This window comes from Oncorhynchus mykiss, chromosome 19 (assembly GCF_057628025.1).
Source record: "Oncorhynchus mykiss isolate SJ-2025 chromosome 19, ASM5762802v1, whole genome shotgun sequence".
NCBI classification, from domain to species: domain Eukaryota; kingdom Metazoa; phylum Chordata; class Actinopteri; order Salmoniformes; family Salmonidae; genus Oncorhynchus; species Oncorhynchus mykiss.
Genome location: NC_143040.1, coordinates 13,796,649 through 13,814,011, shown reverse-complemented (window position 1 = coordinate 13,814,011; position 17,363 = coordinate 13,796,649). Strand labels below are relative to the sequence as shown.

The 17,363-nt window shown below is 41.7% G+C and overlaps 1 protein-coding gene across 1 annotated transcript; it reads left to right on the top strand.

Moving 5' to 3' along the window:
- The first annotated feature begins 702 nt into the window (after window positions 1-702).
- Window positions 703-2,603, top strand: LOC118941390 (ecto-ADP-ribosyltransferase 5-like). Its single transcript, XM_036953896.2, has 2 exons — window positions 703-949; window positions 1,567-2,603. The coding sequence occupies exons 1-2, from the start codon at window positions 872-874 to the stop codon at window positions 2,308-2,310; spliced, it is 822 nt and encodes a 273-aa protein (XP_036809791.2). The 5' UTR covers window positions 703-871; the 3' UTR covers window positions 2,311-2,603.
- The last annotated feature ends 14,760 nt before the right edge of the window (window positions 2,604-17,363 follow it).

Below are 17,363 nucleotides of genomic sequence, written 5' to 3'. Positions count from 1 at the left end.
GGTCTCTCACATCTCAGTCATAACAAAGGAACGGAAACAACCATAACCAGCAGTATTAGAATATTGGGAAACTGTCTAAATCATACCCTGGACACTGGCATGAGAGACCACTGAAAACCAAGCACACACTGATGTACCCAGAGGCCTTTAGTTATTTGACACGTTTCATTCTGCACGGCAGCCAGAAGAGGGCAGTATTGAACTCCACAAGCTGTAGGTGCAGTACTTTCCAACCCTCTCCACTGGGTTCACCAGACAGGCACACCTGCATCAATTAGTCAAGGGTTTGAGGGTTAGTAGACTGAATCAGGTGTGTCAGATTAGAGATAAAACAAACATGTTGGGAAACCCTGGACTGGGGGCCTCAAGGTTCACTGTAGCACTGCTTCCCTTTATTCTGGGTGATTGATTTATTAAAGTGGTATATTGGCTATTAGTATCCCAGACATGAATCAGTCCCTGATTAGAGGAGAAGGATGATGATGATGAGGTTGAAGGGTCTTTCTGTACTGTTACTATGGGAACCTTTTCTCAGTATCAGCAGTGTTGTTGCTGGTGTTGGTCATGTTCACACATAGATCAGCATTAAATACGTGTGAACAAACCATTCTCAAAAAGTAATTTGGTGTTGTGGGTGTGTGTGTGTGTGTGTGTGTGTGCGTGTGTGTGTTCACTGTGCTATGGTGTTTGAGGGGTACTTGTATCTGTATTTGCCTGATGTCAGCAAGAGAGGAGGGACTGTGAACATAACCACAAGAGCTCTGTTATAACAAGGCCCCCTGAAAGTTGAACATTTGAATGCTGATTCTGTATCTTAAAAGACAATTCCTCTCCATTACAAGTTGACATTGGACCAATACATTTTGACATCATGGCAAGACACAAGATCCTAACCTTTACTGTGATGTTATTCGTCCTGGCTTGGATTTTGGGTGTGGACTCCAAGATGGTAAGCTGCTACACTATTTTGAGAGAGAGCGAGTCAAAGAGGAAAATAACAGGCAACATTTTATTATGGACAAAGTTAAGTGTCACGTGACTCGTCTGAAGGTAACAGATATCGGTTTTAAACCGAAGTATGAAGGTAGTTTTGTGCCTACCCCAAAAAAAGGCATTATATACAGTATGTGTAAAGAGATATATATATATATACATTTCCTGAGTTTTCTTATATCTCCTAGCTTTAGGACAGACACTTCAAAACCTTTTTCTGATTCATTTTTTGACTGTCCTTTCTGCATTTGATGAATGTCTTATCCAATGAGTTTCTATAGGGTTAGAAGGAAAGGCCAAAAACATTACATTTTTCATCAAATTATTATTACTAATTATTATATATTTTTTGATTCCTAAAGGGATCCAAAATTCAAAATCAAATAGATATATGATCCATAGTATGACCATCTTAAAACAATTCCATGTCAACTCAGAACCTCCCACCCACCCCAACATCTTAAACTCGAAATAACTAACTAACAGACTTACAGCTGTCTCTCATCATAATAATATTATCTGCATTTTCTTGTTTCACACCTGTTTCTCCATTTCTCTCTCAAATCACTAAAGGTCAGTCTCCCTCTGCATGATCCAAAATCCAACTTCCCCTTAGACATGGCTCCAGACTCTGTTGATGACTCCTACAAGGGCTGTGAGGAGAAGATGCTCAGGAAGGTGCATGACTATTACCTGCCAAAAGAGAGAGGAGAGAACAAAGATTTCAACCAGGCTTGGACCGCTGCTGAGGACCATTACAAAGAAAAAGGAAAACTGTCTAAAAACTATTCCCTGGCAATCCAGGTGTATGTGAATGCAACATCCAACGTTTACAAGTCATTCAACGCTGCCACTCGTACCCAAAAGGAGAGCTACACCACAACATTCCAGTACCACTCCCTGCACTTCCTTCTGACCAATGCCTTACGAATCCTGAACAACAATTTTGGGAAATGCTTTATTAGGCATTTCCATACCTTCCGAGGAACCAATGTGACTTTCTTCTCTGACCGAAAAACTACAATGCGATTTGGACAGTTCACCTCGAGCTCTTTAGACAAGAAAATTGCTAAAGGCTTTGGAACTAAATCCTGTTTTGAGATCGCTACCTACTTTGGTGCCCCACTGGGGAAGTACTCTCAGCTACCACATGAGAAAGAAGTACTGATTCCCCCCTACGAGGTGTTCAAAATCACCAAGGTGATGAGGAGAAAAGACCAGAAAGACCTCTGGTGTGACGTCGTCTACAAACTGCAGAGTACTGAGAAAGGAAAGAGTGACCTGAAATGCCAGATGATTAATAAAACACTCCAATGAGAATAAAATCAAACCAGCAACACAAGTTTTCTGCTTTCAATCAAATATGACATGCAGATTTTATTTTCAACCCCCAGCATCCCCATCCATCATCGCTCCCGCCTACAAATGCAGGAAATATTCAGTAATAAAAGCAGTACTTTCCCAACTTTCAGATTGTCAGGCCAGTCCTGTAATAAATGCTACACACATTGTTTGTTATATTGTTAATATTTCTTCTGCCAGTGAATTGGCATTTGTTGTCATGTGCACTGCAGCTTTTGTTAAAACCAATAAAGAAAAGCCTTCAGCAATATGACATCTCCTGTCCTATTTATCCACCACCTGTAAGGGTCTGGGTGTAGCTGGTGCAGAGGAGTCAGGCGCAGGACAGCAGAGCTGAGTAATAAAAGTAACTTTACTCAACATTACCAAATACATGTAGATATACCAAGCCCACACAAAGGACCAAAATACACAAAACAAACGCACAAAAACCATGGGGAAAACAGAGGGTTAAACAGTGAACACGTTATTGGGGAATTGAAACCAGGTGTGTAAAACAAAGACAAAACAAATGGAAAATGAAAAGTGGATCGGCGACGTCGACAGCTGAAAGCCGCCCGAACAAGGAGATGGACCGACTTCGGCGGAAGTCGTGACACTGCCTGTACATCTGCTATAAAGATATCAATGTCAGCTCACTTGAAGTAAATGTGTTTGTTCTCAGATATAATTAGAAGTGGCTACAAAGATATTTATATATTCCCTATTTAGATTAAAAGAAAGATTAGGGAGGGAGGGAGATCAGTAGCAGGGTTAGATGTTTTCTGTAGGTCAGAGCTCAATCTATCAACCACGAGGAGAGAGCTGTCTCGTTCCAGGCCAACTATATTGCATTTGAGTTCAACGCATCAACAAATGAGCTTCAGATTGCTACACCATATGATTTGGTTAACTGATATGTTAAACACCTATCCAGGAGTTGTGAGTTCTGTCAGGTGTTTGCAATGTAGTCAGCCTGGAATCTTGCCAATGTTGTGGGAAGTTAGAGGGGCCGGGGTTCAGTAATCGAGATTTTTTTCAGTTCACTAACAGAGACAAGAGGCCACAGGGAGGCAGTGAACAATCATACAACCTACTGTCTATCCACTTTGACACACTAAACTATTGCTTTGATAACGGGGGTGGGGCTCAGTTATGAAGAATCCTTTCAGTAGCCATGTGTTCACTGACACAGAAAACAGAAGTCACAGGGAGGCAGTGAACAATCATACAACCTACTGTCTATCCACTTTGACACTAATCTGTTGCTTTGACAATGGGGGAGGGGGGTACTAAGCTAACATACTGCAGTTATTTGTAGCTATTTAATTTGGAACTGTACTACTATAGTCCACAGAAACACATTGAATAACACATTCATAAATGGCAAAACATTTAAATAAAAATGACATCTAATGGAAAAAGGTTTGGAAGTGTCTGTCCAAGATATTGTCACGCCCTGACCTTTATCGCTGTTTTTCTATATATTTTGGCTAGGTCAGGGTGTGACTAGGGTGGGTACTCTAGTTTTTGTATGTCATGGGGTTTTTGTTTTTGTGTATGTTGACCTGATATGGTTCCCAATCAGAGACAGCTGTTTATCGTTGTGTCTGATTGAGGATCATATTTAGGTAGCATTTTCCTTATTTGCGTTGTGGGATCTTGTCTATGTATAGTTGCCTTAGTGCACATCAGTAGCTTCACGTTTCATTTGGTTGTTGTTTTGTTCAGTAAGTTTCAATTTATTAAAATTGTGTGGAACTTTACTCACGCTGCGCCTTGGTCCGATCCTTACAACGAACGTGTCAGATATAAGAAAGCACAGAAAGAAAAAAAAAATATATACATATATATATATAATTATAACTGACTTGCCGAGGTGTCATAAAAATGAAATCACCCCCTTCCACAACGTAAAAAAAATATTTACACATGACCCTCCCCTTGTCTGTCAAAAAATGCACAGACCCTCCCAATATTAAAATTAATAAAACAAGTTGAAGCAATATGTTTTTCAACATATTGCTAGTTATTCCAATTTGTGGTGGTAATAAATTGGTTTAGTTAATTTTAATATTGGTAGGGTCTGCACATTTTTTGACAGACAAGGGGAGTGTCATGTGTAAATATTTTTTTACAGAGCATCAGATACATGCTACTTAATACTCTTATGTTAATATTTTCTGTATATCACTGATCATTCCACAACCCCAACTAATGTACCATAAATACATCTGAACTGTCCTTCTTTCCGTTGTAATGATCCAGTTATAACCAGTTTGACCCATAATAGTTAGTGCTGTCCTCTTTGATCATTTATATATTTTAAATTATTAATTTAATTTATCTTTATTTAACTAGGCAAGTCAGTTAAAAAGATTCTTATTTGCAGTGATGGCCTACCAAAAGGCAAAATGCCTCATGCGGGAATGGGGGCTGGGGAAAACAAAAATATATATAAATATAGGAAAAAACACAAATCACGACAAGAAAGACAACACTACATAAAGAGAGACCTAACACAACAACATAGCTACGCAGAAACACATGACAACACAGCATGGTAGCAACACAACATGGTAGCAGCACAAAATATGGTACAAACATTATTGGGCACAGACAACAGCACAAAGGGCAGAAGTTAGAGACAATACATCACACAAAGCAGCCAAAGCAGACCTTTAACAGAAATTGACTGGCAGAACGGGTGTTGTATGTGGAGGATGGTGGCTGCAGTAGATATCTCAGATAGGGGGGAGTGAGGCCTAAGAGGGTTTTATAAATAAGCATCAACCAGTGGGTCTTGCGATGCGTATACAGAGATGACCAGTTTACAGAGGAGTATAGAGTGCCTTGACATGTCCTAAGGAACATTGGTGGCAAATCTGATGGCCGAATGGTAAAGAACATCTAGCCGCTCGAGAGCACCCTTACCTGCCGATCTATAAATTATGTCTCCGTAATCTAGCATAGGATGGATGGTCATCTGAATCATGGTTAGTTTGTCATGATGATTTCAAAAGTTAAAGTAAGTTGATATAAGTTAATAAATTCATATTCAGGGTTATACTACCTTCCACCGATGTCCAATGAGAAGGTATCAGGAACCAAAGTAACTTTCCCTCTTTCCATTGTAATGATCCTGTTAAAAACATTTAACCAGCATTGCTTGCTCAGATTAAGATCAAAACTGTACTTCTGGAAATTGTAAAGTAGTTTGTTGAGATTGAATCTAATGGTAATGTGTGATTTGTTGACATTTGTAGGTATGTGCACTTTGTTATTATAAATCCACCATTATGTTACCGATTCCCTCCACCGCATCAATATTGTGTTTATATTCACCATTATGTCACAGATTCCCTCCACCGCATCAATATTGTGTTTATTCACCATTATGTTACCGATTCCCTCCACCCCATCAATATTGTGTTTATATTCACCATTATGTTACAGATCCCTCCACCGCATCAATATTGTGTTTATTCACCATTATGTCACAGATTCCCTCCACCGCATCAATATTGTGTTTATATTCACCATTATGTTACAGATCCCTCCACCGCATCAATATTGTGTTTATATTCACCATTATGTTACAGATCCCTCCACCGCATCAATATTGTGTTTATATTCACCATTATGTCACAGATTCCCTCCACCGCATCAATATTGTGTTTATTCACCATTATGTTACAGATCCCTCCACCGCATCAATATTGTGTTTATTCACCATTATGTTACAGATCCCTCCACCCCATCAATATTGTGTTTATATTCACCATTATGTTACAGATCCCTCCACCCCATCAATATTGTGTTTATATTCACCATTATGTTACAGATCCCTCCACCACATCAATATTGTGTTTATATTCACCATTATGTTACAGATCCCTCCACCGCATCAATATTGTGTTTATTCACCATTATGTTACAGATCCCTCCACCCCATCAATATTGTGTTTATATTCACCATTATGTTACAGATCCCTCCACCCCATCAATATTGTGTTTATATTCACCATTATGTTACAGATCCCTCCACCCCATCAATATGGTGTATATTCACCATTATGTTACAGATCCCTCCACCCCATCAATATTGTGTTTATATTCACCATTATGTTACAGATCCCTCCACCCCATCAATATTGTGTTTATATTCACCATTATGTTACAGATCCCTCCACCCCATCAATATTGTGTTTATATTCACCATTATGTCACAGATTCCCTCCACCCCATCAATATTGTGTTTATATTCACCATTATGTTACAGATCCCTCCACCCCATCAATATTGTGTTTATATTCACCATTATGTCACAGATTCCCTCCACCCCATCAATATTGTGTTTATATTCACCATTATGTTACAGATTCCCTCCACCCCATCAATATTGTGTTTATGTTCACCATTATGTCACAGATTCCCTCCACCCCATCAATATTGTGTTTATATTCACCATTATGTCACAGATTCCCTCCACCCCATCAATATTGTGTTTATTCACCATTATGTTACAGATTCCCTCCACCCCATCAATATTGTGTTTGTGTTCACCATTATGTTACTGATTGGTAGGTGGTTTCAATTTTGCGCAAATTCTGCCATCAATCCATGGTTTTTGGTTGGAGATGGTTTTAATAGTTATAGAGGGTACATCTCCTATACACTTCCTTATAAACTCGCTCACTGAGTCAGCGTGTACCTTGATGTTATTGTCTGAGGCTACCCGGAACATATACCAATCCATGTGATCGAAGCAATCTTGAAGTGTGGAATCAGATTGGTCAGACCAGCGTTAGATAGACCTAAGCATGGACACTTCCTGTTTTAGTTTCTGCGTATAGGAGGAGAGCGAAAAGATGTGGTCATGGCCAGATTTACCAAAAGGAGGGCGGAGGAGGACCATGTATGCATTGAGTAAGTTAGAGTAGCGGTGGTCGAGTGTGTTACTCGCTCGTGTACTGCAATCGATATGCTTATAGAATTTAGGTAGCCTTGTTCTCTGATTTTCTTTGTTAAATCCCCAGCTACAATAAATGCAGCCTCAGTATATATTTAGCATATTTAGCAAGTCCAGTGAAGTTCCTTGATGCCCATTTTGGTATCTGCTTTCGGGGGGATATACACGGCTGTGACGATAACCTAAGCAAGTTCTCTTGGGAGGTAATACATTTGATTGTGTGAAATTCTAAGTCAGGTGAACAAAAGGACTTGAGATCTTGTATGTTGTTACAATTACACCATGAGTCGTTAGTCATGAAACATACACCCCCGCCCTTACTAGAGATATGTTTGTTCCTGTAGGCGCGATGCCCTGAAAATCCCGTTGGCTATACGGACTCCAAAAGCATGTCCACAGCTAGCCATGTCTCCGTGAAACAGAGTATGTTACAATCCCGGATATCTCTTTGGAAAGCAACTCTTGCCCTATTTTCATCGACTTTGTTAAGTAGGGACTAGACATTAGCGAGTAATATACTCGGAAGCAGTGGGTGGTGCGCACATCCGAAGCATCACTAGAAGACCTCTCCGGCACCCTCACCTCCGACGGCGTTGTTTTGGGTCGGCCTCTGGAATCAGTTCTGGAGTCATATGGCCTGGGAGGTGCAGACAAAGGATCTGCTTTGGGAACGTCGTATTCCTGGTTGGAGTGCTGGTAAGTTGACGTCTCTCTGATATGCAATAGTTCTTCCCGATTAAGATCTAATGATCTGTGTGATGCTTTCTCTCCTCCCGTGGAATAGAGTGTAGCTATGGAGTTGTATAATAGTTCATGTAGGTAGATGTCATGTGGAACAGACATACTGTAACACAAAAAGCAGCCTGCAGTGCACACAACTTCCTCCCCTCTCTCTCTCTCTCTCTCTCTCTCTCTTTCTATGCTGAGTGTTTGGTGCATGCTGGGAATTGTATGAGCGATTGCGAGTGTTGTCTGAAGTCACATCGCCAATATTTACTTTCTTGTTTCCTTTTCTTGGTGGTTTTCCTTTTTCTATGAATGATTAAGGTAAAACATTTTAGTGGTAGAATTAAGTATATTGTATCTGCTTCGTTGGAGATGGCGAACCACAGGGGACATCGTCCCTGTCACTTTGTCACGGATTCAGGTGTGTTACTGAAGCTACTGTCATTATGGCGGAGTTTCTGGTTGCCATAGCAACCATAGGCTATGAAAATGTTACTTATGCGTTGCGGATGAATAAAGAGGTGGTGGTTTTTCTTAAAGAAGAGCGTCTTGTTGATCGGATGGTTGAGCATGGCGTACTTCTTAATGGGGGAAGAGACAGGAATAAAAGTAATAAAACAGAAAAGGCTTAATGTAGTTTTTCCACAGGAGACACATAGTGTCATGACATTGATCTCTTTGGGTACAGCAAGCACCATCCCCCTCTCTCTGTCTCCTACACTCAGGCTGCTGCGACCTCAAGTTGTAAATTCCCGGAGGAGAATATCTCCTCATGGCCACAGTATAGAGAGAGAGTGAGTTTTCATAGAGAGAACAAAGGAATTTCTTCCACCTCACAGAACTTGAGGTCCGAACAATATTTATGTTCTGGAGAATGTATAAAAGATCGGTGAAGAATCCAGCTACGAACTGGTCCATTTGGTACAATTTTGTGAAACTCATGGGAGACAATACGGCTACATTACCATAACGCTGTTTATACAATAGCCTCAGATATGAGGCTTACATCTAATTGTTGTATAAGATGAATGAGTGAGGATGATATTGTGTAATGTGATTTTGGACTGTTTATTGAAGGAAACTCCAATTCTCTTTGGAGTTTAACTAAGTCAGAGGACCGCCCATGAGCACAGTTATGGTCTGGCGTCCTGGGACAGGCCCTTTTCTGCTCTTCCGAATAAAACCCCCACCCGGGTTTTCTATCACCAGACCAGCTTACCTCGATAACGAGAGGGCCAAGGTTTAAGTAGGATTGAGCAAAGGACTGAGAGGAGACTGAGCTTACCTCAATTACGAGATGGCTAAAGGTTGCAGACCAGCTTACCACGAGAGGGCCAAGGTTTGAGTAGATGGCTGAATCTTTTAACCATACCACGTGGTTAAACTCTTAGACTATCAATACCGACAGAATAAGAACAAGTCTTTGATATTAATTACTAGTCTGCAGCTAGGAATTCGGTATCATTGAACGCGAAGACCGACAACCGCCGAAACATCTATTCTATAACGACATGAATGAACTATGCATTCTAACCATGGCAGAGAGGGAGGGGACAAACTCTTCAACAGAAACAAACTTTTCAACAGAGATCCCGACAACACACATATATTGATTGCAATTGCAATATTGATTGCAATTGTTCCCGAATGAGTGAGCATTCATGTGCAAAGAATTAGCATTTCAATTGTTATAATTATCAACTCTTTAGTGACTTCTCAGCTGACCCCCATTTCTCTTTTGTCTAACAAGCCGCCATGCAGGTTTAGCCCACTAGGGCACATCCGCTATCATTTCTTTGTAACCATTTACTTTGTTTGTTTGAGTTATGCATTTCTGTGAATTACTTAGTTAGTAAATGAATTATTTTAAACAATTGATGTATGTATGACTCATAGTGAAGACTGGGTTCGTGCAGATAACCAACAATTTACAACGTTTGGAATGAGACTAGCGTGAGCTAAATAATAATTCATTAATTTGAATAGTAATTAAGCAGATATTAAAATATCTGAAAGTTATATTAGGAAAATTATAACTTTGTAATCTGAATATTTTCCTTGGTGCCCCGACTTCCTAGTTAATTACAGTTACAAGATTAATTAGTTTAATCGCGTAATAATAATTACAGAGGGTTATTTGATAAATAAGTCTTCAGTTTTAATAATGCCAAAGACTCAACAATAGTGATGAGGATAATGAGGTTGACAGGGGTATGTGGTGGGAGGGGCATGGTACTAATTTCAGTGCTGAGGTGGCCATTTTGTTTTCCTCAGGGTGACTGTGGTATCTACAAGAAAGATTGCAAAGGGTTGGGTTTTATTGGTCAAGGCGGATGTTATATATATATTTTTTATTTATTTTATTTTTATGTTTATGCTCCTAATGAGGGTACAGAGCGTATTGCTGTATTTGATCAAATACACGAAACCTTAATCAAATCAAATGTATTTATATAGCCCTTCGTACATCAGCTGATATCTCAAAGTGCTGTACAGAAACCCAGCCTAAAACCCCAAACAGCAAGCAATGCAGGTGTAGAAGCACGGTGGCTAGGAAAAACTCCCTAGAAAGGCCAAAACCTAGGAAGAAACCTAGAGAGGAACCAGGCTATGTGGGGTGGCCAGTCCTCTTCTGGCTGTGCCGGGTGGAGATTATAACAGAACATGGCCAAGATGTTCAAATGTTCATAAATTACCAGCATGGTCGAATAATAATAAGGCAGAACAGTTGAAACTGGAGCAGCAGCACGGCCAGGTGGACTGGGGACAGCAAGGAGTCATCATGTCAGGTAGTCCTGAGGCATGGTCCTAGGGCTCAGGTCCTCTGAGAGAGAGAAAGAAAGAGAGAATTAGAGAGAGCACACTTAAATTCACACAGGACACCGAATAGGACAGGAGAAGTACACCAGATATAACAAACTGACCCTAGCCCCCTGACACATAAACTAATGCAGCATAAATATTGGAGGCTGAGACAGGAGGGGTCAGGAGAACATAAGACAGTGTGACCAAGAAGTGTAGGGTTTTGGGGGGGGGGGGGGGGGGGTTTGTTACCCTCAATCCTTTTTTTTTTACCACTATGGCAGTCTACATTGCAACGCAGACAGATGGTCTGCCTTCGTATCCCTAATGGGAAGGTGACAGAGAAATGCGCCAACATGCCATAGATTTCTACTCTGCCCTCTGTATTTTTTTTTAAAATATAGCCTTTATTTAACCCTGTAGTGGTGTTAACCATGATATCTGACTGTTTTTAACCCTGTAGGTACTGGTTTTAACCATGATATCTGACTGTTTTTAACCCTGTAGGTACTGGTATTAACCATGATATCTGACTGTTCTTAACCCTGTAGGTACTGGTATTAACCATGATATCTGACTGTTTTTAACCCTGTAGGTACTGGTATTAACCATGATATCTGACTGTTGTTAACCCTGTAGGTACTGGTATTAACCACAATATCTATGCCACGCCCTGACCTTAGTTATATATGTTGTCTGTATTATTTTGGTCAGGTCAGGGTGTGACAAGGGTGGGTATGCATGTTTTGTGTTGTCTAGGGTTTTTTGTAGATCTATGGGGTTTTTGTAAGTCTACGTGATTGTAGGTCTATGGTGGCCTGAATTGGTTCCCAATCAGAGGCAGCTGTTTATCGTTTATAGACCTACTTCCGGCGCCGACAGAGATGGCCGCCTCGCTTCGCGTTCCTAGGAAACTATGCAGTTTTTTGTTTTTTTACGTGTTATTTCTTACATTAGTACCCCAGGTCATCTTAGGTTTCATTACATACAGTCGAGAAGAACTACTGAATATAAGATCAGCGTCAACTCACCATCAGTACGACCAAGAATATGTTTTTCACGACGCGGCTCCTGTGTTCTGCCTTACAAACAGGACAACGGAGCGGATCCCATGCAGCGACCCAAAAAAACGACTCCGAAAAAGAGGGAAACGAGGCGGTCTTCTGGTCAGACTCCGGAGACGGGCACACCGTGCACCACTCCTTAGCATTCTTCTTGCCAATGTCCAGTCTCTTGACAACAAGGTTGATGAAATCCGAGCAAGGGTAGCATTCCAGAGGGACATCAGAGACTGTAACGTTCTTTGCTTCACGGAAACTTGGCTAACTGGAGAGACGCTATCCGAGGCGGTGCAGCCAACGGGTTTCTCCACGCATCGCGCAGACAGAAACAAACATCTTTCTGGTAAGAAGAGAGGCGGGGGCGTATGCCTTATGGCTAACGTGACATGGTGTGATGAAAGAAACATACAGGAACTCAAATCCTTCTGTTCACCTGATTTAGAATTCCTCACAATCAAATGTAGACCGCATTATCTACCAAGAGAATTCTCTTCGATTATAATCACAGCCGTATATATCCCCCCCCAAGCAGACACATCGATGGCTCTGAATGAACTTTATTTGACTCTTTGCAAACTGGAAACCATTTATCCGGAGGCTGCATTCATTGTAGCTGGGGATTTTAACAAAGCTAATCTGAAAACAAGACTCCCTAAATTTTATCAGCATATCGATTGCGCAACCAGGGGTGGAAAGACCTTGGATCATTGTTACTCTAACTTCCGCGACGCATATAAGGCCCTCCCCCGCCCCCCTTTCGGAAAAGCTGACCACGACTCCATTTTGTTGATCCCTGCCTACAGACAGAAACTAAAACAAGAGGCTCCCACGCTGAGGTCTGTCCAACGCTGGTCCGACCAAGCTGACTCCACACTCCAAGACTGCTTCCATCACGTGGACTGGGACATGTTTCGTATTGCGTCAGACAACAACATTGACGAATACGCTGATTCTGTGTGCGAGTTCATTAGAACGTGCGTTGAAGATGTCGTTCCCATAGCAACGATTAAAACATTCCCTAACCAGAAACCGTGGATTGATGGCAGCATTCGCGTGAAACTGAAAGCGCGATCCATTGCTTTTAATCAGGGCAAGGTGTCTGGTAACATGACCGAATACAAACAGTGCAGCTATTCCCTCCGCAAGGCTATCAAACAAGCTAAGCGTCAGTACAGAGACAAAGTAGAATCTCAATTCAACGGCTCAGACACAAGAGGCATGTGGCAGGGTCTACAGTCAATCACGGACTACAGGAAGAAATCCAGCCCAGTCACGGACCAGGATGTCCTGCTCCCAGGCAGACTAAATAACTTTTTTGCCCGCTTTGAGGACAATACAGTGCCACTGACACGACCTGCAACGAAAACATGCGGTCTCTCCTTCACTGCAGCCGAGGTGAGTAAGACATTTAAACATGTTAAGCCTCGCAAGGCTGCAGGCCCAGACGGCATCCCCAGCCGCGCCCTCAGAGCATGCGCAGACCAGCTGGCCGGTGTGTTTACGGACATATTCAATCAATCCCTATACCAGTCTGCTGTTCCCAAATGCTTCAAGAGGGCCACCATTGTTCCTGTTCCCAAGAAAGCTAAGGTAACTGAGCTAAACGACTACCGCCCCGTAGCACTCACTTCCGTCATCATGAAGTGCTTTGAGAGACTAGTCAAGGACCATATCACCTCCACCCTACCTGACACCCTAGACCCACTCCAATTTGCTTACCGCCCAAATAGGTCCACAGACGGTGCAATCTCAACCACACTGCACACTGCCCTAACCCATCTGGACAAGAGGAATACCTATGTGAGAATGCTGTTCATCGACTACAGCTCGGCATTCAACACCATAGTACCTTCCAAGCTCGTCATCAAGCTCGAGACCCTGGGTCTCGACCCCGCCCTGTGCAACTGGGTACTGGACTTCCTGACGGGCCGCCCCCAGGTGGTGAGGGTAGGCAACAACATCTCCTCCCCGCTGATCCTCAACACTGGGGCCCCACAAGGGTGCGTTCTGAGCCCTCTGCTGTACTCCCTGTTCACCCACGACTGCGTGGCCACGCACGCCTCCAACTCAATCATCAAGTTTGCGGACGACACAACAGTGGTAGGCTTGATTACCAACAACGACGAGACGGCCTACAGGGAGGAGGTGAGGGCCCTCGGAGTGTGGTGTCAGGAAAATAACCTCACACTCAACGTCAACAAAACTAAGGAGATGATTGTGGACTTCAGGAAACAGCAGAGGGAACACCCCCCTATCCACATCGATGGAACAGTAGTGGAGAGGGTAGCAAGTTTTAAGTTCCTCGGCATACACATCACAGACAAACTGAATTGGTCCACTCACACAGACAGCATTGTGAAGAAGGCGCAGCAGCGCCTCAACCTCAGGAGGCTGAAGAAATTCGGCTTGTCACCAAAAGCACTCACAAACTTGTACAGATGCACAATCGAGAGCATCCTGGCGGGCTGTATCACCGCCTGGTACGGCAACTGCTCCGCCCTCAACCGTAAGGCTCTCCAGAGGGTAGTGAGGTCTGCACAACGCATCACCGGGGGCAAACTACCTGCCCTCCAGGACACCTTCACCACCCGATGTCACAGGAAGGCCATAAAGATCATCAAGGACATCAACCACCCGAGCCACTGCCTGTTCACCCCGCTATCATCCAGAAGGCGAGGTCAGTACAGGTGCATCAAAGCTGGGACCGAGAGACTGAAAAACAGCTTCTATCTCAAGGCCATCAGACTGTTAAACAGCCACCACTAACATTGAGTGGCTGCTGCCAACACACTGACACTGACTCAACTCCAGCCACTTTAATAATGGGAATTGATGGGAAATGATGTAAATATATCACTAGCCACTTTAAACAATGCTACCTTATATAATGTTACTTACCCTACATTATTCATCTCATATGCATACGTATATACCGTACTCTATATCATCGACGGTATCCTTATGTAATACATGTATCACTAGCCACTTTAAACTATGCCACTTTGTTTACATACTCATCTCACATGTATATACTGTACTCGATACCATCTACTGTATCTTGCCTATGCTGCTCTGTACCATCACTCATTCATATATCCTTATGTACATATTCTTTATCCCCTTACACTGTGTACAAGACAGTAGTTTTGGAATTGTTAGTTAGATTACTTGTTATTACTGCATTGTCGGAACTAGAAGCACAAGCATTTCGCTACACTCGCATTAACATCTGCTAACCATGTGTATGTGACAAATACAATTTGATTTGATTTGATTTTTTGTCTGTGATTGGGGATCCTTTTTAGGTTGCCATTTTCCATTTCGGTATTGTGGGTTATTGTCCATGTGTAGCTGCCTGTGTCAGCACTCTGTTATTATAGCATCACGTTAGTGTTGTTATTTTGTTAGTTTGTTTAGTGTTCGTAAATAAAATAAGAATGTATTCAAATCACGCTGCTCCTTGGTCTCCTCGTTACGACGAACGTGACAATCTGACTGTTTTTAACCCTGTAGGTACTGGTATTAACCATGATATCTGACTGTAGGTACTGGTATTAACCATGATATCTGACTGTTTTTAACCCTGTAGGTACTGGTATTAACCATGATATCTGACTGTTTTTAACCCTGTAGGTACTGGTATTAACCATGATATCTGACTGTTTTTAACCCTGTAGGTACTGGTATTAACCATGATATCTGACTGTTTTTAACCCTGTAGGTACTGGTATTAACCATGATATCTGACTGTTTTTAACCCTGTAGGTACTTGTATTAACCATGATATCTGACTGTTTTTAACCCTGTAGGTACTTGTATTAACCATGATATCTGACTGTTTTTAACCCTGTAGGTACTGGTATTAACCATGATATCTGACTGTTTTTAACCCTGTAGGTACTGGTATTAACCATGATATCTGACTGTTTTTAACCCTGTAGGTACTGGTATTAACCATGATATCTGACTGTTTTTAACCCTGTAGGTACTGGTATTAACCATGATATCTGACTGTTTTTAACCCTGTAGGTACTGGTCTCCACCACATCAGCCTGATATTGAGTATTCTAAAGGCATGGAATGACATGACATGTGACCTGAAAGTGGTTTAACATCACCATGACAACATACTGTAACACATACAGCAGCCTACAGTGCACACAACTTCCTCCTCCATTCTCTCTCTCTCTCTCTCTCTGTCTCTCTCTCTCTCTCTGTCTCTCTCTCTCTCTCTCTGTCTCAAACCCACACATGTTCTACTTGTTTGTATTAACATATTAATAAAAGTCCTTCTCACTTGCTGACATTGTAGCTTCCTCTTTACCAGAGTCAACATGAAATTAGTACATTTAACTTTGTGCACATTAGACTCTCAGTTCAAATACAATGGTCATAATTGCAAAAATCTTACATGCTCCAATTGAGGCCTGGTGCAAACATTCTCAACAGTACCAAACCACCATTACAATCACTATATAGGAGTTGACTGTGTCACTAATCAATAGTTTAAAGGTGATATCAATGGATGTTACTTAATAATATTTGACAGTCAGTCTTTGTTGTCATGTTACATACATTATAAAATGCTCATATTTGACTGTTGTTCCCCAATATGTGTTCCAAAAGAGGGAAGCGAAGTGGATCTTTTCAATGGTTTAACCAGCTGTCACTCAAACTACTCAACCAATCAGGTTCATTAAGAGAGAAGAGAGCTGCGGACAATTACGTCATCTCATCCTCACTGGTTAAGACTACCCACCCATCTACTTGGAACAGTTTGTAGTGTTACATCTATTGTCTAGACATTATAATGACCCATGTTTGTAGTCCTGGACCTCCTGAACATGTTGATGTATATTTGGGAGTAAACAGTGGGTCCAAATCAGCAGAAAGGTGAAAGGAAGGAGGAGTTCTGGAAACTCCCTGAATTATCTTGGGCTGTTACATATGATATTTAATATATGTTAACAGCTAGTCTTTGTTCTCCACTTCCCCTCTATGATCTATATCTTCCTGGTATGATAGTGTCCTGTCCATCATCACAAATAGCAAGTCCCATTCCCTGGGCAGGAGGACTGTGTTGAGATGTACTCTGGACAAGATGATCATGTAGAGACATGGAATGGTTTATATTGTGCCACAGAAAATGTTTTAACAATAATCACTGTGTCTTTCACATGCATACAATCACACACATACGTATGCAAACTAATTTTTTGTGTTAGCATATTCACAACTACCCGTGTCATTTTGTTGTTACTTCCCTAGAGTTAACACCTATAACAGTCACATAGACAGAGACACTACACGACACAGAGATATCACTAGAATCAGACTTAACGTATGACGCCTCCTGGCGGCCATGTTGGAAGACCGCCACATTAATTCAAGAAGCAGAGATTTAATGTACAGTAGACCTACATAGGTCAACCCTATACGAGGAGAATGTCCAAGGCCCATCCCCTAGG

Coding starts and splice junctions, on each gene's coding strand:
- LOC118941390 (XM_036953896.2), top strand. CDS start 872: ATGGCAAGACACAAGATCCTAACCTTTACTGTGATGTTATTCGTCCTG. Junction 950..1,566: donor TGGGTGTGGACTCCAAGATG/GTAAGCTGCTAC, acceptor AAATCACTAAAG/GTCAGTCTCCCTCTGCATGA.